Source organism: Schistocerca cancellata, chromosome 3 (genome assembly GCF_023864275.1).
Source record: "Schistocerca cancellata isolate TAMUIC-IGC-003103 chromosome 3, iqSchCanc2.1, whole genome shotgun sequence".
Lineage (NCBI taxonomy): Eukaryota > Metazoa > Arthropoda > Insecta > Orthoptera > Acrididae > Schistocerca > Schistocerca cancellata.
The window spans coordinates 87,917,133-87,942,822 of NC_064628.1; the positions used below are offsets into that span (position 1 = coordinate 87,917,133).

The 25,690-nt window shown below is 43.1% G+C and overlaps 1 protein-coding gene across 1 annotated transcript in view; it reads right to left on the reverse strand.

The window, feature by feature from the left end:
* LOC126176132 (facilitated trehalose transporter Tret1-like) overlaps positions 1-25,690 on the reverse strand; it is a 56,146-nt gene that overhangs the window by 20,738 nt on the left and 9,718 nt on the right. Inside the window, exons 2-3 of the mRNA XM_049923270.1 lie at positions 10,073-10,342; positions 1,006-1,314 (exon numbers count right to left, since the gene is read on the reverse strand). Coding sequence (XP_049779227.1) covers positions 1,006-1,314; positions 10,073-10,342 — 579 coding nt within the window. The remainder of the gene's footprint in view (positions 1-1,005; positions 1,315-10,072; positions 10,343-25,690) is intronic.

Genomic DNA, 25,690 nt, shown 5'->3' on the forward strand with positions numbered 1-25,690 from the left:
GACGCTGACATTACGGTTATCGTTCAACTGCACGAAGAATTGCCTCGTCCATTGTAGGTGTCCTAGGTCTTCCCCAGTCGAGTCATAGGCTAGAATGTTCCGTGCTCCCTAAGACGCCGATCAATTGCTTCGAACGTCTTCCTGTCGGGACACCTTCGTTCTGGAAATCTGTCTCGATACAAATGTACCGCGCCACGGCTATTGCCCTGTGCTAATCCATACATCAAATGGGCATCTGCCAACTCCGCATTAGTAAACATTGCACTGACTGCAAAACCACGTTCGTGATGAACACTAACCTGTTGATGCTACGTATTGATGTGCTTGATGCTAGTAATGTAGAGCAATGAGTCGCATGTCAACACAAGCACCGAAGTCAACATTACCTTCCTTCAATTGGGCCAACTGGCGGTGATTGAGGAAGTACAGTACATACTGACGAAACTAAAATGAGCTCTAACACGGTAATTAAACGTTTCCTGACACATGTCGACATAACATCTTTTCTTTATTTGTGTGTGAGGAATGTTTTCTGAAAGTTTGGCCGTACCTTTTTCTAACACCCTGTATAAATAAGGAACAGGAGTGGCCCCAGCACTGATCCCTGCGGCACCCCCCACTTGACAGTACCCCAGTCAGACCCCACATCACAGCCGTTATCAACATTGTGAATAATGACCTTTTGCTGCCTGTTGCTAAAGTAAGAGGTGAACCAGTTGTGAGCTACTCCCCGTATTCCGTAATGGTCCAACTTCTGGAGTAATACTTTATGATCAACACAATCAAATGCCTTAGTTTAATCAAAAAATATGCCAAGCGTTCGAAACCTTTTATTTAACCTTACTGACTCTTTTTAACATTCTGCAGAGATTATGAGTATTCTTTAGGATATAAAGTCGGTGCACCACTTCATACCTCTATAGGACAGCTACAGATCAAACAGGTATCATAAGAATGGGATGTACGATCATAGTGATGAGATTTGTCTGAGAGACGAGTTCTCACCAGGGCGACGGACATGCCGGTGGAGGAGAAGATGAGCAGCGGCCGGCGGCCCAGGCGGTCCACCAGGAAGGGCGTGACGCACGACTCGAGCAGCATGGCGCCGTTGACGATGATGGGCGCGACACGACTGTCCACGTCGCCGCCAGCGGCGTCGAAGATGCTCTGCGTGTAGAAGAGCACCGCGTTGATGCCCGCCAGCTGCTCGGCGCACACCACGCCCAGCGAGATGGCCAGCGCGCGGCGGCACCTGCGGGACCGGAACAGGTCCAGCACAGAGGCCTCGTTCACCTTGGAGTCCTCCACGGCTTTCTGTAAGGCAAAATCACCACACCGTCCCAGTCACCAGACCTCAAGACCAAATGGCGTGCTTCAAGTGTGGAGCTTCCTAGTGTACAGGGCCGCATCAAAAACTAATCTATATCTTGTATTGTATGTTGTATTGTATGTTAACTGGGGACCTAGAAACGACGGAGAGGCTCTGTCCCTGCCGCAGCCGCAGTGGTCCACAACCCCACTACGACTACTGCAGTCCACTTCACCCCTCCGCCGCCGAACACCGAACCCAGAGTTATTCTGCGGTTCGGCCCCCGGTGCCCCCCCTCCCCCCTCCGAGGGAACGTCTCACACCAGATGAGTGTAACCCCTATGTTTGCGTGGTAGAGTAATGGTGGTGTACGCGTACGTGGAGAACTTGTTTGCACAGCAATCGCCGACATAGTGTAGCTGAGGCGGAATAAAGGGAACCAGCCCACATTTGCCGAGGCAGATGGAAAACCGCCCAAAAACCATCCACAGACTGGCCGGCTCAGCGGACCTCGACACAAGTCCGCCGGGTGGATTCGGGCCAGGCGCTCCTTCCCGCCCGGAAAGCCGTGCGTTAGACCGCACGGCCAACCCGGCAGGCTAATCTATATCCTACTATTAAAAAGAATGCAAAAGTGCAATTTTGAAACACGCATGCAGGACAGAGATACTACTGACCCCGTTCCTGGTACTTGTAGGATTTGTTTAAATGTGTAACCTCGCCAGGTATGGCAAAGCAAGCGATCCCCTCGTTTACTTGTTTATCCATCACAGGCAATGGCCTTGCTGTAGTGATAATACTGGTTCCCGTCAGATCACCGAAGTTAAGTGCTGGCGGCTTGGCTAGCACTTGGATGCGTCACCATCCGTGTCTGCTGAGTGCTGTTGGCAAATGGGGCGCTCTCAGCCCTTGTGAGGCCAACTGAGGAGCTACCTGAATGAGAAGTAGTGGCACCAGACACGAAAACTGATAATGGCCAGGAATGTGGCTTGCTCACCACATGTCCATCCGTATCTGCATCCGGTGACACCTCAGGGCTGAGGATGACATGGCGGCCGGTCGGTGGCATACACGAAGGCTGACAATGGCCAGGATTGTGGCGTGCTCACCACATCCCCATCCACGTCTGCATCCAGTGACACCTCAAGGCTGAGGATGACATGGCGGCCGGTCGGTGGCATTGGGCCTTCAAGACCTATCTGGACGGTGATTTTCTTTTCTTTATTTTTACTTGTCACGTTCCTTGGGACCAGATGACTCAAAGACTTTTGATCATGGAATGAGTCTGTAGTAGACTTGGCCACTGTTTCTATGTTTCGGTACAGTGTATCGATACGTGGAACTGTTTCACTGTTTCGAAACTGCTATGTTTCACTGTTTCGAAACAGTGGTGTTTCATTCCGCACTGTGTCGGATAACGGAACCAGATTCGATCTCGAGCCAGCCACAGAAACTGTATCCTTGTTTCAAAATAACGCTGTTTCAGTTCACTTGTGCTTGGACGGACTAACTGTATCGAAACAGTGATGCTTCATTTCACTTTGTCTCGGAGGAGATTCGGGCACGGCACAGATACGGAAATACGTTTAACATACTACTTCATCAAACTCTTTCAAGAGTGTCGAAATCTTTTTGACACACAGCAGCATGATGCTTAAGATTTCCGAAAAAAAAGTTTCGTTTCTAATTGACTGCTCTATTCCGAAATGGCGTAATATATACTTTATAAACACTAACAAACAATAAAATAAAGCACACTATTCGCATTCAAAATAATAAAAGTGTGAAAAACATTCAGTTAAATTACACATCTCCTATAAAATATGCTTCTCCGTTCATGTACAGTAATCACATTAAAAAAACTCAAGTAAACCTACAACATTTTGAATTAGAAAAGGCGTAGAGTGGCAGTTTTTAGATATATACGTAAATTGGATGTACTTTCAAGCAATGTGATTGACGGATCATTGATGATGTAATGGTGAACGGGAAGGGCTGGGAAGCATGGTGGATTTATAGTAATGATTTGAAACACCTTGAGGGACAAAATTTTTTTCTCTTATATTTCGTTATTTTTTCGAATTATGTGGCTTTATTCATGAGTCTATAGTCAATGTGCCTATTCTCCACAATGTGTGCATGAATATTAGTAGGCCGGGTATCCATACTAACGAAAGTTGGGAATCCCAGAAGCGTATCCGTTGTTTCTGCAGTTTGTTCCCGCCTCCAGTACTATTACAAAACACAAACTGTTTCACTGTTTCGAAACATTACATTGTATTGTTTCATTTGTTTCGAAACAGTTGTGCGTTTCAATTTGCCCATCTCTAGTCAGTAGATTGATTGCAGTGTAGTGTAATGGAAATGGAGATGCCGTGTGGCTGGGGCCTCCCGTCGGGTGGACCGTTCGCCTGGTGCAAGTCTTCCGAGTTGACGCCGCTTCAGCGACTTGCGTGTCGATGGGGATGAAATGATGATGAAGGACACACAACTCCCAGTCATCACGAGGCAGAGAAAGTCCCTGGCCCGGCCGGGAATCGAACCCGGGACCCCGTGTGCGGGACCATAACCTGCGGACAGTGTAGTGTATAAATATGTAATGTACTGAATCGACTGTGAGAAAGCTAAGTGGCAAAGACGTTATCTGAGAGACTCTATGATAATTATATCATTGACTCAGAATATTACTCTCTCTGTGGTTTACTCGTAACTAAGGTAACTAGAGTTTTCTGTTCGCTTCTTTAGATGTTATGTGGAGAATTGTACAAGAGACACAATAAACCGTTATTATTTCATGGGAACAAAGGTGAGCGTCACGTCCTTGATTTGTATTTTTGGAAGTATTGAAATAGCAGAATTGTTTCAGATTGAATGCGACGTGTACGGGAAGAGACGTGGACAACGGCACTCGAACCTGCAATCTCATGTATGAATAGTTGCTAAAAATATCCAGCCGTCTCTCTCAAGACTCTTCATACGCACAACAAACAGTAATTCTTTTAACAGCACTATCAGAGACAATTTTATCACGTTGTTCCGACCTTTTACTGCGAGCATAATACATCGACAACAGACAAACAAAAATTAGACAAATACATAAAAGAATCTACCACAACAGACTGATTATTAGAAAATTTATGGAGAAAAAGAATTAAAGAATTGAGAAAACAGTACAAAATACGGGAGAGTATAAATATGAATAATGCATTACTCAGAAAAGTCCTCTACTGATGGGAGAACCTCCTGTACAGTATTTAACGTGTGTGCCACAAGGGAACCTTTCAAATTAGTTATATTTGTAGACTTGTCGATTATCACTTAATTTTTTTTATTTCTGCGGTAAACTTGCCGTAAAAGGAAACTTGAATCGTGCACACTATTCTGTACAATAATAAAGCAAGTCTGCCGGCTGTTGTGGCCGAGCGGTTCTAGGCACTTCATTTCGGAGCCGCGCTGCTGCTACGGTGGCGGGTTCAAATCCTGCCTCGGGCATAGATGTGTTTGATGTCCTTAGGTTCAAGTGGTTCTAAGTCTAGGGGACTGATGACCTCAGATGTTAAGTCCCATAGTGCTCAGAGCCATTTGAACCAATAAAGCAAGTCTTACCCACGTGAAAATCGTTTTTACATCTAGAGGTCACTGAATGAACGTTGCAGTTTCTACTGGGTGAGGCAATATTGTCAACTACAAATCCCATGACGGTGATGATGTGTGTGAGTGTGTGTGTGTGTGTACATGAATGGCGGGTTTGGAATCCCGTGGCACCTGAACAACGGTCTTGGCCTTCATGAAGTTCGCGAAACGACACCTCAGATCTGCCTGACGTCTCTTTCTTTGGCTGAGAATATTGTTGGTGAGAGCACAGCCAAAATATGGTACCACAAGAAATCATGAAGTTAAAGTACTAAACGTAAACAAGCCTTTGCGCTTAAGTATCAGTCAAAGTGGAGATTATTCTTATAGAGCAGACAGAAGCATTCAGTTTCTGCAGATGCTCTTGAACGTGGTATTTGCTTTCTATCTACCCTCCGTTCTAAGAATTCAATACGATTGACTTCATTGCCTGTTTGATCACCTTATGACAGTACAACTTCGCTTTTACAAGAGTTTCGTGAGTATGCATTACGTGTTGTTGCACCTAAGTCGTAATCTTTTCTCTGAGAGCCACATCCTGACTTACCCTATCAGCTGCATCAGTTACAGTACATTCAACATCTTTCACAATAACAATTGTATCATCGGCAAAGGGAGAAGCTGTTTACGTGGGAAAAGAAGCAGCAACGTGGCAAGACATTCGTCGGAGGACGAAGAAATTGTTTGTGGTTTCCTGCCTCTGGCGTGTGAGTGATATACTCACGTACTTGGAAGTCGACTATCATTATCGCTATCTACCGGCTTGACAGAAAATCATAAGAATTTTGGCCTTAAGTTAAATCAATAAACGGATTAAAGCCGTCTGTCCACACCCTCTGTGACCCCATGGTATTGAAACGGAAGATAACGCAGAAAAGGCAGAAATACTAAATATCTTTTTCGAAAACTGTTCCAATGAGAGATGATGCAGTGTAGTGATCTATCGTTACAATCATTTTAAATGAATAGGAATGATAGAAGAGATGAATGAAAATAATCAATTTGCAAAGGCGACCACTGCTGCATATTTGCTACGAAACGACATTACAATACCACGCAGAAAGAATTTAAACTTTTAGATGACAATAAAGAGCAAATAATTACAACGATCAACAGATGGCAAGTATTCCGCAATGTTATGAGGTGAATGATGACGTAATTGTAGCTATGAGGAAGGTAGTTGCGAGGAAAAGATCCATCAGTTGTATCGTAAGTGAAATTCCCTCACGACAAAGGTCACTTACAAAAGCTCTTTTCAACCAATTCTTAAACACTGCACATCCCACTTTGCTCTTTAGTGAATCATACTCACGGAACTGAATGGGAGCATATGAAGAACTGCACACTTCTTTACAGAAAAGCTCAAGAAATTTCGGTGTGGAACGCCGTAAGAAAAGCCTTGAGTGGTGCGGAGAGCTTCATTGTGGAAAAGTTTTAAGCATGAGTATAGAAATGTTTTATTTCCTCGGAAGTGTACAGATGTGCCCAGATACCAACTGACAATTTCTCTTGGCTTGAATTGAACTAGAATGGTTGGAGGATGGTAAGTGATTTTGGGACACTATTTACTGGCCGCCATACAGTTTACTGTAAATTGTGGACTGCAGGTGATAATGTGGTTACACTAATTCAATGTATTTATGTGAAAGACCATTTTTGGATTATAAAACTACATAATTCATGATTATGTGACAACTTGAGTGCAAAACTCTGTGAAATTGCCTCTGTCTGTCCATAAGCCGACACACTGTAAAATATACGAATTATACAGTATTATGACTTCAGCGCGCCAAAAATAATTAATTAATACTAAAATCTTGCAGGGCTATTACAAATGATTGAAGCGATTTCATAAATTCACTGTAGCTCCATTCATTGACATATGGTCACGACACACTACAGATACGTAGAAAAACTCATAAAGTTTTGTTCGGCTGAAGCCGCACTTCAGGTTTCTGCCGCCAGAGCGCTCGAGAGCGCAGTCAGACAAAATGGCGACAGGAGCCGAGAAAGCGTATGTCGTGCTTGAAATGCACTCACATCGGTCAGTCATAACAGTGCAACGACACTTCAGGACGAAGTTCAACAAAAATCCACCAACTGCTAACTCCATTCAGCGATGGTATGCGCAGTTTAAAGCTTCTGGATGCCTCTGTAAGGGGAAATCAACGGGTCGGCCTGCAGTGAGCGAAGAAACGGTTGAACGCGTGCGGGCAAGTTTCACGCGTAGCCCGCGGAGGTCGACGAATAAAGTAATCAGGGAGCTAAACGTACCACAGGATGGTGCTCCACCGCACTTCAATCATGATGTTCGGCATTTCTTAAACAGGAGATTGGAAAACCGATGGATCGGTCGTGGTGGAGATCATGATCAGCAATTCATGCCATGGCCTCCACTCCTCCCATGCGATTTCTTTCTGTGGGGTTATGTGAAAGATTCAGTGTTTAAACCTCCTCTACCAAGAAACGTGCCAGAACTGCGAGCTCACATCAACGATGCTTTCGAACTCATTGATGGGGACATGCTGTTCCGAGTGTCGGAGGAACTTGATTATCGGCTTGATGTCTGCCGAATCACTAAAGGGGCACATATCGAACATTTGTGAATGCCTAAAAAAAACTTTTTGAGTTTTTGTATGTGTGTGCAAAGCATTGTGAAAATATCTCAAATAATAAAGTTATTGTAGAGCTGTGAAATCGCTTCAATCATTTGTAATAACCCTGTATTTTATTAGTGATCTATGTTGTTGAGAAATGTGACATATACAACCAAGTCATATGCGGTACGACTGAAGTGCCATTCAAATGCGGCGCATTTGCTGTTTTCCTCTCTTCCCCCTCCTCACGCTCAGAAAGAGTGGGGCGGCGGTGGGGCAAAGGTGAAGTGAGGCTGAGCGCTTTGGCACTCTGGTCTGGTCGTGGCCCACAAGCCAAAATCTTGGCCATCTCTCGTATAGAAATCTGCAACAGTGACTGCGGCGTGCCAGACATTTGATGAGCAGTTTGAGCGGATATTTTCCTGGCTTGCTTGCCATGCTTGGTCGAGATATAGTTTGGGATCTGCCACTACTTGTTTTAATGGTGAGCATTCTGTGACATTTCTGTGACATTCGTTCTGGTTCTTGTGTGTGGTGCTCTGCTTTAGTGCTTATTGCCTGCTTGGTGTTAATCTCTCAGCCATCCGTTTCGCAGCCCTGTGTTGATAGTATCTGTTTCTGAACTTTCGTCGTATGTGCTCAGTCCTCTTCCTCGTAGGTGGACTACTGGATCTATTATGGCTAATTCCCCTTAAACTAAAAAGACAAAAACCGCAGGGAGATCAACTTAGGTTAAGTCTTTTAGTGTTATTCGTCTTGAACTCTTCTTTGTTTTATTGCAAGTGTTCAGCTGTTGTTTATCAAGAGGGGATCTCACCCTGGTAGTAGTAACAAGCTGTAAAGGAAGCATTCGTGATTTGAAATTCTTGTCAAATTTTATTTAATAGTTGCCTGAGCAGTCCTTCAGCTGTACTGAAGCATTGGGACTTATAACTCAAATTCTTTAATCCAGCATTTGTTCACTGGTAGTAGGTGCGTATGAAATATTTTGGAGATTAATGTTTGCGTTTTGATGCTTTAAAGTTTCTCACGCCAATTTCTGCACTAGCCTCGAGTACAGTGTTTTATCACGTGGGACAATGAACGATTGTTTTATCCCCGATTTATTTAAGAAAGGTTTTATGTGTGTTTTAGTTGAGCCAGTGTTAACTTCACGTCTTGCCACCGTAGATTGGGTGCCCGAGGTCTACCTCAAAGTGTAATGTGCCGTGAATGGGCTTGCACCCTGATCTCACACCAAGCCGGTCCCTCATAATTTGCAGTGGTCGACAGAATCTATTTGAGCAAATTGGTTTGCTTGAAATTATATATTGCATTATGTTTCAACAGTATTACAAGAGGCAGTGTACTAATGTCAGGCATTAAATATTTTCTTACACTCTTTTAGTAAGAAAAGATTTAATACCTGATATTAGTACACTGCTTCTTGTAATACTTTTGAAACATAATACAAAAAATCGATTCTCAATGTGGTTAATCTTTTTTAATGTTGCACTGTTTTAATAAAAAAAGAAAAATTCTTGCAGCTAGCAAATTTTAATTGCCTAAAGAAATGAACTTATGTAAATTTGTAGTATATTGCTTTGCTGCATTGTAGTAACAAATTTGTGAAGATATTATTTTAAAGAAACAAACGATGTTCAAGTTGTCACTCAGTCCTTTTGTTAAGGTCTATTGAGTGTGTCCTCTCATTAATTAACGTTGAGATGGTGTCAGGTGTGTTAATTAATAGTGTGCCTATACCTGAATATCCGAGTCACATACAGCAGCAATCCATATCAGCCAACAGTAATTGATCATTGTCAAGTGCTGGGGCAAACTGCTTGGAGTCGGTACAACTTACAGAGCACAGCCATCTGCACGTGCATAAAGATCCAATTGCGACGCCCACATGGGCTGTAGTCTCAGTACAGATGAGCCTAGTACTGTGGCCACAGGAGTAGCATTTGTAGGGTGGTGATTTCTTATAATTTACAGTCAGAACTGTCTCACATCAGTTAATTTAGTACCTTGTTAAATCTCTTGTACAACTTTACTTCTTATGTCTTAGTTGTGACCGAGCGAGGTGGCGCAGTGGTTAGACACTGGACTCGCATTCGGGAGGACGACGGTTCAATCCCGCGTCCGGCCATCCTGATTTAGGTTTTCCGTGATTTCCCTAAATCACTCCAGGCAAATGCCCGGATGGTTCCTCTGAAAGGGCACGGCCGACTTCCTTCCCCATCCTTCCCTAATCCGATGAGACCGATGACCACGCTGTCTGGTCTCCTTCCCCAAACAACCAACCAACCAATCTTAGTTGAGATTTTGATTTCACTTCTTGATCAGTAAAAAACAAGGCATACAATGGGATGACGTGTGCTTTGGGATCTGAAAGGACGGGGGGGGAGGGGGGAGGGGGGGAGGCTGAATTGAATACTATTAAGAAAATCTATGCAAGCTTCAGGCGACAATTGTAACCACAGTATCTTGCAGTGGAGGAGAAATGATTAGGCTGGAATTGCACTGAGTACAGATCGTATGAAGCGCGTACCTTCATCCTCTGAAGTTCAGAAGAGATGTCGCTGTTGTCATCTCGCAGTCGCCGGAGAGATTCCGCGGCGTCTTCATCCCTGCCCTTGGCCAGCAGGTAGTAGGGCGATTCTGGCACCCAGAAGAAGGTCACCAGAAACAGCAGAGGCACGGCCAGCCCTATGGCCGCTAGCGTACTGTACGACACAAAAGGGCCGATGCAGTAGTCGATCATGAAGCCCGTGGTTATCGACGGCTGTTGTACCATAGACAGCGCGCCCCTTATGTTGGCCTGTAGGCAGAAAGTACCGCGTTTGTAGCGACAACTACGCTTGTAGAGAAAGCTGTGTATGCATGGCGCTTATTTAGCGCAAGTGACGTCAGGGCTAAAACTAGAGTCGGTAACTTAAATACAAATAACAGAAGAGGATAGAGTGTACCTTTTACTTTGTAGCAAAATGTGTGGTATTTTAAAACACCCCGGCAAATTATAACTGCTTGCTGGACCGCTACTCGAACTTGGTACAGAACAGAAAGAAGTCTACAGAGGTAAAGTTAAATTTTGGAATACCTCAAAGGAGTGGTAAAGGGCGATTTACCGTTCACAATGTACGTAAATGATTTAGTGGAGCCGGCCGTTGTGGCCGAGCGGTTCTAGGCGCTTCTGTCCGGAACGTCGCTGCTGCTACGGTCGCAGATTCGAATCCTGCCTCGGGCATGGATGTGTGTGCTGTCCTTAGGTTAGCTAGGTTTAAGTAGCTCTAAGTCAAGGGGACTGATGATCTCAGCTGTTAAGTCCCATAGTGCTCAGAGCCACTTGAACCTTTTTTTTTTTTTTTTTGAGCTAGAAGATAACGTTGCAGTTCCATGAGCCTTAGGCAGATGATGCTGTTGTGTTCAGGATCAGTGACTGGTACACTTGTCTCTGAACATAAATAAATTTAACATTTTACCCGTAAACGGGCGAAGAAATTCATTACGCCACGATTACGGTATTGGTGAAAACTCACCGCAGGCAATAACAATGCATGCGTGACTCAGGCGCCTGGGAAAGACGCAGTAGCAACCACAGTGATCGAAATATAAGACAGATACTGCATTTTAAGGGAATCTACATTAAAGGATGTACAAACATGAGACAATTGAATAAAATACGCAATAGAAGTCGTCATAATGATCCGAGCTCATTGCAGCTCCAGCAAAGATTCTACGGTAAGCATCAAGAAAGTTGAAACTATTCCTTCAATTATGAACATTATGCTGGACAATAGAAATTAAAACAAGTAAACCAGATGGAGGAACCGCATCATGTAATGTATCAAACGGCCACATAAAGTTAATTGCAGGAAAAGAAGATGCTAGGCTTGTAATATTCTTTTTTTGACTTGTGTGTGTTATTTACTATCCTGATACGTAAAACAAGATGTAATACTTGCGTGTATTTTGTATTCTCTGAATTGGTTTCCAAAACATACTGTCATGCAAAGCCAACTGTAATATTCTTATACTATACTGTTAGTAATAAGCAATGTAACAAAGAGAAATACCTATCCGGACAGCAAAACCACTAAAACAAGTGTAATAACCGTGTGTGTTAACCTAAGGAATAAGCATCAGACTTTAACTCATTTCTTCAAATAAGTCAGTAGTTCAGAGATATGGCAAATAACGGTAGTTATTCTGCATCGATAACAATATATGTGGTAGGTGGTACACTATTATTCGCCAGTAATTAGGCACACGTAATGAAGCAGAGTAGGACAGCAGAAAAGATTGCAACTCACTACTTACCTAACAGACTTCACTTCAGATTTAGATAAAAGATGGTTCAGCAATACAAGAAATGTTTAGCCGCTCGAAACAAAACTACAGCACCCAATTGCTTAATCAAACAGACTGATTTCATGAAAACGAAAGTAAATTTGGAAAAGGGGGGGGCTTTCTACATCAACATATTTGGTAGTCAACATTTCATCGATTCACGATAAACTGTTTAACGTTACTACACTCCTGGAAATGGAAAAAAGAACACATTGACACCGGTGTGTCAGACCCACCATACTTGCTCCGGACACTGCGAGAGGGCTGTACAAACAATGATCACACGCACGGCACAGCGGACACACCAGGAACCGCGCTGTTGGCCGTCGAATGGCGCTAGCTGCGCAGCATTTGTGCACCGCCGCCGTCAGTGTCAGCCAGTTTGCCGTGGCATACGGAGCTCCATCGCTGTCTTTAACACTGGTAGCATGCCGCGACAGCGTGGACGTGAACCGTATGTGCAGTTGACGGACTTTGAGCGAGGGCGTATAGTGGGCATGCGGGAGGCCGGGTGGACGTACCGCCGAATTGCTCAACACGTGGGGCGTGAGGTCTCCACAGTACATCGATGTTGTCGCCAGTGGTCGGCGGAAGGTGCACGTGCCCGTCGACCTGGGACCGGACCCCAGCGACGCACGGATGCACGCCAAGACCGTAGGATCCTACGCAATGCCGTAGGGGACCGCACCGCCACTTCCCAGCAAATTAGGGACACTGTTGCTCCTGGGGTATCGGCGAGGACCATTCGCAACCGTCTCCATGAAGCTGGGCTACGGTCCCGCACACCGTTAGGGCGTCTTCCGCTCACGCCCCAACATCGTGCAGCCCGCCTCCAGTGGTGTCGCGACAGGCGTGAATGGAGGGACGAATGGAGACGTGTCGTCTTCAGCGATGAGAGTCGCTTCTGCCTTGGTGCCAATGATGGTCGTATGCGTGTTTGGCGCCGTGCAGGTGAGCGCCACAATCAGGACTGCATACGACCGAGGCACACAGGGCCAACACCCGGCATCATGGTGTGGGGAGCGATCTCCTACACTGGCCGTACACCACTGGTGATCGTCGAGGGGACACTGAATAGTGCACGGTACATCCAAACCGTCATCGAACCCATCGTTCTACCATTCCTAGACCGGCAAGGGAACTTGCTGTTCCAACAGGACAATGCACGTCCGCATGTATCCCGTGCCACCCAACGTGCTCTAGAAGGTGTAAGTCAACTACCCTGGCCAGCAAGATCTCCGGATCTGTCCCCCATTGAGCATGTTTGGGACTGGATGAAGCGTCGTCTCACGCGGTCTGCACGTCCAGCACGAACGCTGGTCCAACTGAGGCGCCAGGTGGAAATGGCATGGCAAGCCGTTCCACAGGACTACATCCAGCATCTCTACGATCGTCTCCATGGGAGAATAGCAGCCTGCATTGCTGCGAAAGGTGGATATACACTGTACTAGTGCAGACATTGTGCATGCTCTGTTGCCTGTGTCAATGTGCCTGTGGTTCTGTCAGTGTGATCATGTGATGCATCTGACCCCAGGAATGTGTCAATAAAGTTTCCCCTTCCTGGGACAATGAATTCACGGTGTTCTTATTTCAATTTCCAGGAGTGTAGATGTTTTAAGCACCTTCTTGCTTCCCACTGTTTAACGTTACTATTTATCACCATTAATCATCAACTTAGTATTTCCTTTCATTAACACGTAATGTGAAAACAGCAAACAATTTATCTAATGTGGTCTCTGAATCTGGCGTAACCTTACGTAATCATTTTAACACAGAAAATAATAGCAATGTTAACTATGAAATTCTCAGTTATTCTTTCCATAAATTATTTCACTGATTAATCACTGATTTGCCAACAATATATTAAAGATTTCGCAGTCTTGGCTGAATACAGGCCACTCGGAATTTTCATTTACCAGGTTAGGATCCTGCTTGGTTTATGAGCGGGATAAATTACCAGGTGGACACAATTGTTAATCTGGATGATGGTTGTTATTCTTAAAGCACATTTCAACTTCCTGGCACACACTATAATACATAGCTAAAATGTCGTACCCTGTAAGCTGTGATCAGCGACGGTGGCGTTGGTGGCAACAACTGCATTAGTATCAGAACGGCCAAGAGCAGTTATCCATGTTGGACTTATTTCCTCTTCGTAGCGGTGATCCATCTTGTAATCAATAGCCTGTTTTTCTCCCCATACCAGACCGTAATAAACTGCAGTTCCCTACCGAGGCAAGATGCAACAATATGGCGCACTCCACATTATGCTGCCTGTAAGATCACTGGCCACCGACTGACTTTGTTCGCGCCCGCCAAAGCGCGCCAAACGTTTCTGCTCCCACCCTTTTCCTACACTTACACAGCTTTTCGTTCCTGACGGAACTACTCCATCTTTTATACTACACGTATCTCATACAGCCCTAAGTGAGTGACAGTAACTTTTTTTTGGTCATCAGTCAACTGACTGGTTTGATGCGGCCCGCCACGAATTCCTTTCCTGTGCTAACCTCTTCATCTCAGAGTAGCACTTGCAACCTACGTCCTCAATTATTTGCTTGACGTATTCCAATCTCTGTCTTCCTCTACAGTTTTTGCCCTCTACAGCTCCCTCTAGTACCATGGAAGTCATTCCCTCATGTCTTAGCAGATGTCCTCTCATTCTGTCCCTTCTTCTTATCAGTGTTTTCCACATATTCCTTTCCTCTCCGATTCTGCGTAGAACCTCCTCATTCCTTACCTTATCAGTCCACCTAATTTTCAACATTCGTCTATAGCACCACATCTCAAATGCTTCGATTCTCTTCTGTTCCGGTTTTCCCACAGTCCATGTTTCACTACCATACAATGCTGTACTCCAGACGTACATCCCCAGAAATTTCTTCCTCAAATTAAGGCCGGTATTTGATATTAGTAGACTTCTCTTGGCCAGAAATGCCTTTTTTGCCATAGCGAGTCTGCTTTTGATGTCCTCCTTGCTCCGTCCGTCATTGGTTATTTTACTGCCTAGGTAGCAGAATTCCTTAACTTCATTGACTTCGTGACCATCAATCCTGATGTTAAGTTTCTCGCTGTTCTCATTTCTTCTACTTCTCATTACCTTCGTCTTTCTCCGATTTACTCTCAAACCATACTGTGTACTCATTAGACTGTTCATTCCGTTCAGCAGATCATTTAATTCTTCTTCACTTTCACTCAGGATAGCAATGTCATCAGCGAATCGTATCATTGATATCCTTTCACCTTGTATTTTAATTCCACTCCTGAACCTTTCTTTTATTTCCATCATTGCTTCCTCGATGTACAGATTGAAGAGTAGGGGCGAAAGGCTACAGCCTTGTCTTACACCCTTCTTAATACGAGCACTTCGTTCTTGATCGTCCACTCTTATTATTCCCTCTTGGTTGTTGTACATATTGTATATGACCCGTCTCTTCCTATAGCTCACCCCTACTTTTTTCAGAATCTCGAACAGCTTGCACCATTTTATATTGTCGAACGCTTTTTCCAGGTCGACAAATCCTATGAAAGTGTCTTGATTTTCCTTTAGCCTTGCTTCCATTATTAGCCGTAACGTCAGAATTGCCTCACGCGTCCCTTTACTTTTCCTAAAGCCAAACTGATCGTCACGTAGCGCATTCTCAATTTTCTTTTCCATTCTTCTGTATATTATTCTTGTAAGCAGCTTCGATGCATGAGATGTTAAGCTGATTGTGCGATAATTCTCGCACTTGTCAGCTGTTGCCGTCTTCGGAATTGTGTGGATGATGCTTTTCCGAAAGTCAGATGGTATATCGCCAGACTCATATATTCTACACACCAACGTGAATAGTCGTTTTGTTGCCACTTCCCCCAATGATTTTAGAAATTCTGATGGAATGTTATCAATCCCTTCTGCCTTATTTGACCGTAAGTCCTCCAAAGCTCTTTTAAATTCCGTTTCTAATACTGGATCCCCTATCTCTTATAAATCGACTCCTGTGTCTTCTTCTATCACATCAGACAAATCTTCACCCTCATAGAGGCTTTCAATGTATTCTTTCCACCTATCTGCTCTCTCCTCTGCATTTAACAGTGGAATTCCCGTTGCACTTTTAATGTTACCACCGTTGCTTTTAATGTCACCAAAGGTTGCTTTGACTTTCCTGTATGCTGAGTCTGTCCTTCCGACAATCATATCTTTTTCGATGTCTTCACAATTTCCCTGCAGCCATTTCGTCTTAGCTTCCTTGCACTTCCTATTTATTTCATTCCTCAGCGACTTGTATTTCTGTATTCCTGATTTTCCCGGAACATGTTTGTACTTCCTCCTTTCACCAATCAACTGAAATATTTCTTCTGTTACCCATGGTTTCACGCAGCTGCCTTCTTTGTACCTATGTTTTCCTTTCCAACTGCACTGCCTACTGCGCTATTCCTTATTGCTGTATCTATAGTGTTAGAGAACTTAAAACGTATCTCGTCATTCCTTAGTACTTCCGTATCCCACTTCTTTGCGTATTGATTCTTCCTGACTCATGTCTTCAACTTCAGCCTACTCTTCATCACTACTATATTGTGATATGAGTCTATATCTGCTCCTGGGTACGCCGTACAATCCAGTATCTGATTTCGGAACCTCTGTCTGACCATGATGTAATCTTGCGAGGTGCCGGGGCTAGCAGTGTATTTAACACTAAATTATTCGAGAATCATCATATATAAATGATGCTCTAAGCCCCCCCCCTATTCTAACTCCGACTTTTGCTGTTGCACATGGATTGAAAAGAAACGCGAACTGACTGTAATAGACCCTGCAAGTGGAGTAGAAAAGAGTTTGGCACCTGCAATAATTTAATTTGATAGACATTAATTAAATAAAGGAAAGTTTCAGTAACATAGTGAGAAATGAAAGGGTTGCTCTACCGATTAACAGAATGAAAGTTCTGTCCAAAATAACAATATGATTTATTATGACTAAACTCAAAATAATAAACAAAACACATAAAACATTTACAATACATCAAATTGGCCCAAATTGGATACTCAAATAAATGCTGTGAAGGTGAAGTTGTCCCTAAACTAGATTGTGAGGTTTAAGACGAAGTGGTATGTGGAGCCAATTCCTTGCCACTCAAATCTTAAGAGAGACACACAGCTAACGCAACATTAATTGCTGCTACTCAAGACAGAACAAAGTTAGAAAAAGACGAACAGGCGCGCTCTGCTGAGCTCTGATTATCACCTAGGAAAATCCCTATCTGCCGGTGCTGCGGACATACATTACCAAACTGTCTTCTTAACTGCCAGAACACGATCTGGCGTACCGGAGGCGATGGCTGGTTGCTTCGACGTCCTCGACCGAAAGGCGAGAGCCGACTACTTAGAGCACCCGTACAGGCCGAACACACAACATTCCCGCCCCCACGACAGTGGCCGTGGTTAAACGTTCCAATCAGCAACTCGAAAACCGGCGGAAAATTCCCCTCTGTTGCCGGAGCACTACCATTCCACCAATGGAGATTCTTAGCGCCAATTTCTGCGCTGATTTTGCTACGTCACGGAGCTATGCCCTGAGCAAGCCAATCACAGTTACTATTTTGCAGAAAGCGCGGGAATTTTCCCGCCACAACTGCCTGGGTACACAAGTCATTCCCACACCTCGCTGGTAGCCCGCCAGAAAGTGTTTTCGCTAAGTTTCTGCGAAGTAACGGAACCTCTAGCCCAGCCGCTACTTCAGACACCTCCGGGCGTGTCCTTTGACAATGTCGGCGTCTGCAAAGCATTCACTCGACTTCCTCACACCCGTCGGCTTAACGCTTTCCAGATCAGCAGAGCCCGCCTGTCACCGGACCACCCGGGTGACGAGAGACGCTGCGTGGGAAGTCCGCGTGTGAAGGAATAGCGACTTTTCACTGCATGCAATTAGAGAGGAAAATCGTAAGATAGAAATAGAAGCAAGTAAATTACTTCTATCCAGTAAGAAGCTTAATAGATGTTTTTATTCTTTGGGTATATTAATGATTACCAAGAAGAAATACTTTGAATTATTGTAACCACATTATCACTGCAGGTCACAATTTACAGTACACTGTATGGCGGACAGTAAATAGTTGTCCCAAAATCACCTACCCTAATCCAACGATTCTAGTTCCACTCAAGCCAAGAAAAATCGTCAGTTCGTATTTGTGCACATCTGCACTTTTCTGAGGAAATAAAACATTTATTTATTCATGCTTAAAACTTTTCGAGAATGAAGCTCTCAGCACCACTCACCGCTTTTCTTCTGGCGTTCCCCACCGAAATTTCTTGAGCTTTTCTGTGAAGTAGTGTGCAGTTCTTCTTCATACGCTCTCATTCACTTCCGTGAGTATGATTCACTAATGATCATAGTGGGATGTGCAGTTTGTAAGAATTGGTTAAAAAGAGCTTTTGTAAATGACCTTCGTCGTGATGGAATTTCACTTATGATATAAGTGATGGATCTTTTTCTGGCAACTACCTTCCTCACAGCTACAATTACGTCATCATTCACCTCACAACATTGCGGACTACTTGCTTGCTGTTGCTATTTCAAGTGTCGTCATAGTCTGAGACTAAGGATGAGTTCATGTTTTCTCGCATATCGAGAAACATAGAGCGAGTTTCTGCTGGAAAATTCAGCAAACGTTTAATTAGTTTTATTGTAATTTCAGAGGGCGAGAGCAGCTAGGCAGACGACAACTCATCGCAGCGAAGGTAAATACCACGTGCAGAGGCGTAAACTTGTTGGTTCACCAGCTTGCATCCACTGTGAACACGAGCGACCTTGGGTAATCTTTTGCTCAACTTGTCACAAAACTAACCATCCTCCGTAGATCTGATTGTCATCCTAAAAATAATACTGAACTTTGAAACGGAATCGGATGATTTTTCGTAGTACTGGCCAACGTCATAACGTAATCGTAAGTTTAATTTTGTAAAGAAACTTCTAGTTAAATTTAATATTATGTTTAGGAGTATTTAACTTTCTGAGAGTTACAATTTAATACTGTTGTGTTAAGAATTAGTTCACTTTCAGAGGCCGAGATGCGTCATTATGACAACTGTCACATTGTAAACTGTGTAAAAGCGTGTATTTCCGTGAGAAAATTGCAATATTAAACAATGTTACAGCTTACACAGTTGTGTTCAGTCATAGAATAAGAAACCACCCAACCATACCCTTACAAAGTTTGTCCCAAGATTTACAGAGATATCATGATCTTTCACTCGAGTATTTAAAAAGGAATTGGCACCCCACTGCACATCATAGTGTGATGATGTATCTGGAAGCTTAAAAGAATTGTTGACAGCTGTTGGAGTGCTTTCTAAATTATTAGAAGGAATTCATCTTGTCTTTTAATAAAAACAACAGACGTTGCTGTGTATTGGGTCAAGATGTAGATGCAAAGGACCATCTGATAGCGTAAGTTAATGGCAAGGTTCGTGTGACACGAAGAGTATGTCATCTACAGTTCATGATGCACATTGGAGTATTACGCAAAAACACAAAACTCAGTTCCAGCAATGCTGTCTTAAGACAGGCATATGATCACATGTTACTGGGTTATGGGGGCGGAAGAACCACAGAATGGCATGTGGCTGAGCAACTGTGGAGGAAAGTAGGATGTGGAACACATGCAGAACAGTGTACCATATGCACATTGGGCAGGATTGAGCAATCGACGTATTTCAAATGGTTCAAATTGCTCTGAGCACTATGGGACCTAACTTCTGAGGTCATCAGACCCCTAGAACTTAGACCTACTTAAACCTAACTAACCTAAGGACATCACACACATCCATGCCCGAGGCAGGATTCCAGACTGTAGTGCCTAGAACTACTCGGCCACCCCGGTCGGCGACGTATTTCACTGTAGATTGTCAGAGACTAGTAAGCTACTTTAAATGATTGGTATAGACATCACTGGTCCTTTTGCTCAAACGCTGACAAGGGTTCACTGGGTACTGATAATAATAGATCACATTTTATGATATGTGGGAATGGCGGTTACCTAAATCAGAAAGACAATGCAATAGTTAGGGCTATGGTAAATAACTGGTTGTCTGTTGTTCCAGAGACACTGAATAAAGATCAAGGCACAAATTTCGTATCAGAGCTAATGAAACAGCTTCGTCATTTATTGTATATTTGTAAGTTAAGGACAAGAGCATCAGATTCACTGATCAATGGGAGAACAGATTGATTTCACCAGACAGCAAGGGAGATGTTAAGTCATTATGTAAATAGGCTTTGCAATGACTGAGGTACTGTGCTGCCGTATATTGTCACATCATATAATTCTAAGCTTTATGAAAGTATGGGTCTGTCATTACACAAGGCAGCATATAACTAGAAAACGCCATCACCATTCGAGATAGTGAAGCCTAAAATAGGGAGTTTCGTAAGAATTCTGCAAGAGGTATGAAACCAATACAGGAAGTCAAGGAACGAAAGGTACAACAGAATGCAAATTTACTTGTATGTTGTATACTGGTGTTAATGAGTCTGTTCATCCTGACGCGAAACACAAAGAAGTTCTCCACTCATTACGAAGGTCTATTTACCAAGTGATAATGCCACGGATGAACATGAAGCTATAACTTCCTTTGCATACTACACATACGGTGGGTATATCTGCCTTTTTCAGCGTGCTCTGGACGTTTACCACAGTTACCAGCACAAAAAAGGGGCAGGGGTTAGGAAGGTGAAGATAGCTGGATCAGACCATGCCTGTTCAATCTACGTGAGCTTTTCTTCATGCACTGTAAGGCCTACGAAAGGAGAATGATTGAAGCTTCCCTGCTTCAGATGACACGAGAAAAGGAGATGGGCATTTGTAGCCTCCCCCTCACTTATCGACCTTAATGACAGTGAAAAATTAAACCGCGTGTACCTAATGGAAATTTGGGAAAAGCAATCGTCACCAAAGTTAAACTGTCGGTAAAGAGGGAGGAAAGGGTTACATCTAAATGAAAAGAAAAATGCAAATGAAACTGGTGGAAATTAATTTTGAAAAGGGGTTAAGTTAATAAAGAAAGTAAATGTGCGGCCGTTACGTTAACAATTAACTAGCGGTAATTAGGTATTTGAGATTTGGGGGAAAATTACGGTCGCCAGTCCTAAGGACAATTACTATAGTAATTGAAAAAGAAAGGTTATTACACATATAATTAGCACTAGAAGCGTGGCAACTGAAGGTTGACACGTGTAGTGTGAAAACTGAAAGTTTGTCAGAAGTAATAAATTTCGCTACACTCTGACTTAATTTAGCAAAAGAATTAATAAAACAGGAAAATCGAAAGTTAATTTAGTGACTGAAGTTAATAGTGAGCTTTCTTTCTGAAGCAAATCGAAATTCAGTAAAATACGGTTAGTCCTGGACTACCTCAAGCTACTTAAATCTATGTAATTTAGAAATAAGAGATTTAACTTTGAACTTGAATTAAATGATTCTGAACAATAGTAAAATTTAGTACGTACCAAGCTGAGCTGCAGTCACAGGTAAGCTAAAATACGGTAACAAAACTCGCACTTAATTTGTGCTTGTGTAATCTAAATATTGTGGCCAGCTATGAATACTTTAACTGAACTTTGAAATTAAAGGATTGAAATCGAATTATAGTACTTTAATGCTGGCGTTTGAATTTCAACGACACTCGGGTTCATTCCAGAAAAGGAAGGGACCCTGCTTGGTAATGCAATTGGGACATTGAGCAACAAATGTTCACGCCAAGTTGCTGTAATTATAGATACGAAAATGGTACAACTTGAAAAGCTGAGGTCTGCCATACAGTTCTAAAATTTTACGTGCTCCCAGTCTTCCTTGTTGGTTGATTGAAGGTTTGAAGCCGTCGATCGAGGAGGTGGCGACAGTCACTCATTGTCGGCTGTTGCTGTTGCAGAAGCTGGATGTTGGCGCGCCTTCTTCTCGACACGGTCACCAGGCGAAACGGGCTCTTGATGTGCGCCAGCTAATGCTTCCCGTCCGCTACACCGTGTCAGAAACTATCATCGCAAGTCGAGCGCAATTACATGCTGCCAAACCCCGAAAGCGCGGCAACTCGCGGGAGCGTCACACAACACACCTGCTCCACTCGCTACTCCAGCCAGACTCCCTCTCTCCTCAGCCCGCGCTCCACGCGACAGAGTTAACAGTACCAAAGATCCTACACACTTTGATTCTTCACACGACCTATCGATGTAATCGTTCGATAGCAGTTTTCCCTAGGCAAGACCCAGCGTAAAAATACAAATAATATTTACGAAACAAACCAATTATAGATCGACATAAACGCATAAATATATATATATATATATATATACCAATAGTAAAACAATTACAATATATGAAGACACAGAAATTTTATATATTCAGGTAACAAAAATAAGGAAAACAAATTTATAGTACAATAAATGGAAATAGGAGGATATGCATTTCCGGCGTTACACGTGGCCCACATTGTCTGAGGATGTTCGTGTAACCTAAACAGACTCAGAAAATGTCCCAAACAAGAAACAGCGGAAATGCATATGCTCAAAACATCAACAAAATTTAGCATTCGCCTAATTAACCATAAACCAATTTTTAGACGATAATAATTGAGTGGAGACACTCCTAATCTTATTCCACTCTGTCATCTTGATCAAAATAAAACAGGTTGACAACATATTAAAATTCATAGAAAACATAGAAAATGGTTCAGCTATTCTAAAAATCTAAATTCCTAGCAGTATCAAGAAATGGAATACTATTTACAAAATTAATCAGATTACATGGTCATAGAAAACAGGTATATCAAAATACGCAAATTAGTAATTAATTACATAGAATACGTATTTTATATAAAGTTTTCATAATTAATATTCTCGTCATGAGTGTGCACTTAACGCTAAACAAGAAAATAATATACAGCAGATCGACAAAAACATAAATATTGAGAACAGAATTCTTTCACATCAGCTGTCCGGGAAGAAAAACAACTCCGCCTTCCGTACTCGCAAGTACAAAGAATGCCAACAGTGGCACAAGAGCCGACAGCGGCACAAGAGCCGACAGCGGTTCCGCCCCGCCAGTATTGTTGCGCCCGCCTGTGCGGCACGCTTGATCTCTCTCGCCCTTGTAACGGCATTTCCAGAACGTCCGTTTCACTGAAGTCTTTCGGTAAAACTCACTGCCAAGTAATCTCAAGGAGTCCATAAACACTATCACAGTGGATAACTCAACACTGTCCATCATCACACGCATGTACTAGCCTGAAACTTAAAACAGCGTCTAAGTACATCGGCAATGACTAGTAAATCACATATTTATGGAATCTTACAGCTATTTACAAAATCATCTTTACATTCCTTAATCTACTGTGACTCAGCTGAAAACTTAAACTAGCAGCTTGGATTTTTCAGTTGATTAGATCATGATTAAATTGATTAAAATTAAATTGATTAATCAAAATTATGTACTTATTAATTACAACTTCTTTAATGACCTTGGTCAGTCAAAAGCATGGAAATCTAACAAATCGTGAAATATTGCACTCTATATTTACATACTGTACAAATTACCCATTCTGTGGTATTAATCAATCCTAGGTTGGTACAATTTCAAGTCTACAATGTTCCGTATACCTAATAGTTTTCCAGAGCTTGGATACTCTAAGCAATAAGCATTTGTGTGAGGTATACCAATGACTTTATGTGGTCCATTATAAACAAACTTAAATTTAAAGATTTCATGGTCTATCTCGCTCGATTTCTCATGAGCTTTTACAAGTACTAAGTCTCCGATTGCAAACTTAGCAAAAAGCGCTTTAGCGTCATGATGACGTATGCCAGCATCGGCTTTTAGCTTCATTACTTCTCGCAAACGATCTTTTTTCACACCAATACTAATGTTAAACCGTGGAGGGAATTTGATTATCTCTTCCAATTCACTTTCTACACTTTTGTCAATGCCGAGATTCCTCACGTTACGGCAGTTCAAATTCATACCTACATCAATGTCATCCGGCCAGTTAACAATGTGTATAGGCTGGTATTGCCTATGCACACAGTCTCATGCCTCGTCAAAACTAACTACTATTGTTTTATCTTGTGACGTACGTGTCAAAGTTTTGCTTCCGCAATTAATCACTGCACGATACTTTAATAGCCAATCTAACCCGATAATTACTTCCGTAGTCAAGTCTGGCACGACAACAAACTCTTGTTCAAATCGTGCCCCACATATCTCGAAGTTGACAAAAATTTGTTTTGTGACCGGTTTACTGGCCTTCCCAGTAGCACTGATAATTTTCACTCCTGTTACTGGCATAACTACGATGCCAGGTCTGTCTTTCAGTAACTCAAATATTTTCCCAGATACAGCACTCAATTCTGCACCGGTGTCAATCAACACGTTTAGCTGTAGGTCGTGCATATTAACAGACACTACTATCTGTCTACACTTGTCCTCGACTGTTTCTTTATTTTCCCACAGTAAATCCTCGTCTATATCCAGGTCATTCCAGAAAAAACCATCCGGCTTTGATCCTAAATCCTGCTTATCTGGCGACTTTTTCAGCCTCTGTTCACATAGTTTTAATTTCAACACGTTTGTCCTGAGGCTTAGTCTGTAGCTTCGCCTCCAATACCGAAACATTTTCCTGTAACTCGTCACCTAGTGAGTGTTGCTTTGCTATCAATTCACTAATTGTCACCTTCGTTGATTCCTCTTTGGCCAGATTGATCTCATCCGCCAATCTATCTGGAGGAATGTGCCCAGTAGTTTCTGCTAGATCTGCGCAACACACACAGCTATCGTCTGACCGTATAATGTCAGTTCTAACCTCAAACACGCTGTAACCTATGTGCTTTTCTACCAATCGTGTCCGGCTATCACTAAAATTTTCGCAATCTTTCTCCTTAATACTCTCGCAATGTTTAAACTGGAGGTTTGCGTCGGATGGGTCGGCTACTTCTACCACTATAACTTTCGGTAAAGTCTGCCGGTTAGGGCCAGAACTTTCCGTTACTACTTCAACATCCAACTCCTGCGGGACGAAACACGACGAATCTTGCTCGTGCTCCCCATTAACATCAACTATTTCTAGTAAAGTCTGCCGGTTAGGGCCAGAACTTTCTATCATTTCACAAACACTATCCTCCTGCGGGACGAGACGCGGAAAATCCTGCACGCGCTCCCCATAAACGCTTCTCCCATACAGACCCCTATAATCTCTTAGTTCGTCGTATAAGCGACCGAACTGCCTTAACCAGACCTCATCCCTCTCTGCATCCCCTCGCTCGATGACGGACGTTTTATCTGACATCTGATCTTCTCTCAACACTTGCGAATCATTCTTAAACTCAATCTCCAGTTCCGCTGTGGGTATTACAGCTGCCACTTTATAATCGATTTCCGGAACACTACTTAAATTGTTCTCACTGACAGTGAATGTACTTCCTACTGCCGTGTATACAGCTGATCTACTACTTGTGGGCGCACTCCTTTCTCCTAACACTGGCACACTCTCCCGCCGTTGATTATTCCACACGGAATTTTCATAACGACGACACCTGGATTTTCTCCTGTTATTGGGCCGCCAAAATTTCTCCACGCCCGGTCGGCCCCTCACCGGCGCGGCTAATGGTTTCTCTGTCTCGTCCCAGCAGATACGGTCCCCGGATGCTGCTGAGGCGGCTGATCACACCCTCTGGCGTTATTACTATTCTGTGAAGCCCGTATCACGTTAGTACGATACTGGTTTCCGTCATTCCTGTTATTATTTGCATTGTACCGATTGTTATTACGGTCCGAACCATTATTGTTATTGCTGC